This window comes from Vigna umbellata, chromosome 1 (genome assembly GCF_029865625.1).
Source record: "Vigna umbellata cultivar VRB3 chromosome 1, Vumbellata_1.0, whole genome shotgun sequence".
In the NCBI taxonomy this organism is placed as follows: domain Eukaryota; kingdom Viridiplantae; phylum Streptophyta; class Magnoliopsida; order Fabales; family Fabaceae; genus Vigna; species Vigna umbellata.
Window position 1 is genome coordinate 51,563,449 of NC_142165.1, and position 3,274 is coordinate 51,566,722.

General features: G+C 33.3%; 1 protein-coding gene across 1 annotated transcript; it reads left to right on the forward strand.

The window, feature by feature from the left end:
- The first annotated feature begins 860 nt into the window (after nucleotides 1–860).
- On the forward strand, nucleotides 861–1,997 carry LOC148205704 (uncharacterized). The gene has a single exon (XM_088111736.1). The coding sequence runs from the start codon at nucleotides 1,014–1,016 to the stop codon at nucleotides 1,827–1,829; it is 816 nt and encodes a 271-aa protein (XP_087967862.1). The 5' UTR covers nucleotides 861–1,013; the 3' UTR covers nucleotides 1,830–1,997.
- The last annotated feature ends 1,277 nt before the right edge of the window (nucleotides 1,998–3,274 follow it).

Sequence of the window (3,274 nt, forward strand, 5' to 3'; positions counted from 1 at the left end):
TTTTGTAATACGTTGCTTATGTGATATGGAATCTTTGAAGAAACAAAACGATTTTTTTTAAAATGGACTTTAGACAATAGTTGTGATAAAAAATTGAGACAAAAAATAATCCATTGTCTCAGTTAGAACCAGAACTAAGACAAAAAAAATCTACTGACTCGTTTGGAAGACGATTTAAATTAATTAATTGTACGAGTTATATGACAAAGGTTCCTTAAAGAACCAAAGTAATATTCCAACTTTTTTTTGGTTTACAACTTTAATTTTTTGGAAGTGGGCCCAAATCAAGCCAAAAGTCATGCTTTTTTACCTCATCTAAAAATATCTCGATTTTGAAATAGCTGTAATAACCTTAAAACAATCACTATCGAATTCCTTCGTTATACTAACTGTATATAAAGTTCTTGCATTATCTTATATGTTTTAATATTATCAAATTATAATATATTTGCTAAAATCACATAGACACACCCTTCCATAAAACATGTTTGACAAAATTATGATTTTCTGGTTTAGAAGAATTTCCAAAGTAGTAAATATACCTACGTAGGATACCTAATATACCAACTTTAGCATACCAAAGACTTAAAGATGCTAAAACATGTTGATGCATTCCACCACTTCCACCGCGAGTTCAATAAATGATCTTGATTTCTCCCAACTAATTTAAAGTGAAAATGCTGAGTTGAAGGTCATTAGGTGTGCTTTTACTGACTCTTCCATAAACATTCAAACAACTTTGCAGAAGGAAATGAAATCCTTGTGAAACCCTTCCTCACCCATCACGTGACAGCTATTAAGTCTCATCTAATTTCACTTGACTAAAATGCTTCATTCACTGCCATACCACACCGCTCCCATTCACTCCATTCACGTTTCCATGCGTTTGTCTTCTATACTAAAGAAAACTCGAAACCCCATTCTCAGATTCATGCACATGCACATGCACATGCACAAGCACAAGCACAGGCACCTCTTCTCATTTTCTTCTCACCGGCACCAGCCACACATTCATGAAGGACATGCCCTTCTTTCTCCTCAAGAACTCCTTGGGAGCCAAGATGAAGAAAGGCATCAAAACCTTCTGTAACAACAATGGCTCAACCTCCACTCTCAACCAGCAAAGCAGCCAAGGTGACTTCACAAGCAAGGTAAGCTCAAGCTCCCCCTTCACAAAGCAAAACTCACCAACCCTAGAGGATCTAATACTACAACTAGAGTTGGAGGAAGAAATGTCTAGAAAAGCTAAGCTTAGTGAGTATAGTGGAATGAGGGGTAGGATGTCATGTGTGAACAACTCTGACATATTGAGATCTGCAAGGAATGCCTTGAATCAGTATCCGCGGTTTTCACTTGATGGAAGAGATGCCATGTACCGCTCTTCTTTTGGGAACATGGAGGGAAGAAGATCGGTTTGTAGTGAGACAAGTTTTGTTGGAGGAGAGAATGATTTAGATCATAAGGGTATGTGCTGTTTACCCCCAACACTGGCTGGGGAAAGTGTGGTGTGGCGTAAACCAGGGGTTGTGGCAAAACTCATGGGTTTGGAAGCCATGCCAGTGCCCGTAAGCAGTAAAACTTATGACAACAAAGACAAGTTAAACGAAGTTATTAAGAGACATAATCTAAGGAGGAAATTTGAGAGGCGTGACTTGGAGAGAAAACTGCTAGCAATGGAGATGCAACAGCAGGGATACCATAACATCAAAAGACACAACAACTCCAAAAATGGTTGCTGCTCTAAAAATGGGTATTGTATTATGAAACCGGTTGCTCTGGAGGCTCTGGCTGGGAGTCCTGGAAATTGGCAGCCACTGAGATATGTTTAGGCCAGAATTATATACAATAGCTTACTCTAAAACAAACTTTCGTAATCTACTATAAGCTTTTTACTTATTCTATTTGTTCATCTCATGCAAATGCAAGCAAAGCCTCGTAAGGCTAATAATGACACAAGTTTGTTTTGAGTTTTATTGATTTGCCCCTTCAAAGTTCAATCTTTCTTTTGTTATTGCTGTCCTCCCCTGCATATGCAAGCTGTCTGATTCTATTTAACGTTGTTAACTCATTATGGAATCGTATTGAACTAAGGAACTTACTGCAGAAAGAAAAGATGTCTAGAAGCATTGCATCTGCATTAGACAATTAATGACAGATTAGAACAGCAGTACAACTTATCCATATATACAAGTTTCATTTGTGAACTTTGTGTAATATTTGTTAAGATTATACGATAGTCATAGGAAGAATCGTCTTTTCCTTCTTTACTTTAGGAGATTAAGTGTTGTTAACCTGATTAATTTGGTTGGATTAACTAGAAAACGATGAGTTAGACAAAATCTACTTGGTCGTTAAATTATTGGGACCACATCAATGTTAGAATTATATGGACCATTTCTGATTTGGTATAATAATATTATTGAAGAAATCATAAATGCTCTATAAGAAGGTCAATAAGGCCTCACCAAAAAAGTGTTTGATTACTACTTTAATCATTATCATCAAGCTGATAACAAGTTGACCAAACTATTACGTGCTTGCTTTGTTTGGTTTAAACTTTCAAATGCTGAGACACAATTTAATTTAAATTTATTAAAATTGATTTTAATATAAAGTGAAATAAAATTTAAAAATTTAAAACAATTTATAAAAAAATAAAATAACTTCTGTCAAAATAAATTTAATGATATCTAAATCAAACACTTATTTTACAAGTTATGATATTTCTTACTTTGAAAGAAGATCTCTTTATTCCTTTTTGGTAGGGAGGGACGTCCTTGTTGTTTCGTGCCAAATTTGTCCAATTTTAATAATTACAGACTCTTTTCAACGCATATTTTTCTATTTAATAATTATAGTGGATTTTAGAGCATAATTGACCATATTTATATATAGACATATAGTTCTTTATTTTTAAAAATAAAAATTATTATCTCTCGGTATCTCTAGTTCTTTTTTGTTCTCTCTTGTTATCTATATTCTTTTTCGCATGTTCGCTATAATGTTTAAAGATTTTTCTTGTTTTTTTTTCAGATTTGTTTAAAAAGTTCTTTCTTTATTGTCTTCATTAATACTTATCATGATAATTTTAGAGGATGGTGAACCCTACATGAAAATATGACAAATGTAAAAGCATGAAAATCTTTATTTAATGTATGAAAACACCAAAAAAAAATAAATTTCTGAATAATAGATTAACGAAATAAGTCTCTTAAATATAGAAATATCAGAAAAAAAAAACTTAAAAAAACTAGAAAATAGATAGTAAATGAAG

Excerpts from the sequence above, each read along its gene's own strand:
- LOC148205704 (XM_088111736.1), top strand. The coding sequence starts at position 1,014 with ATGAAGGACATGCCCTTCTTTCTCCTCAAGAACTCCTTGGGAGCCAAG.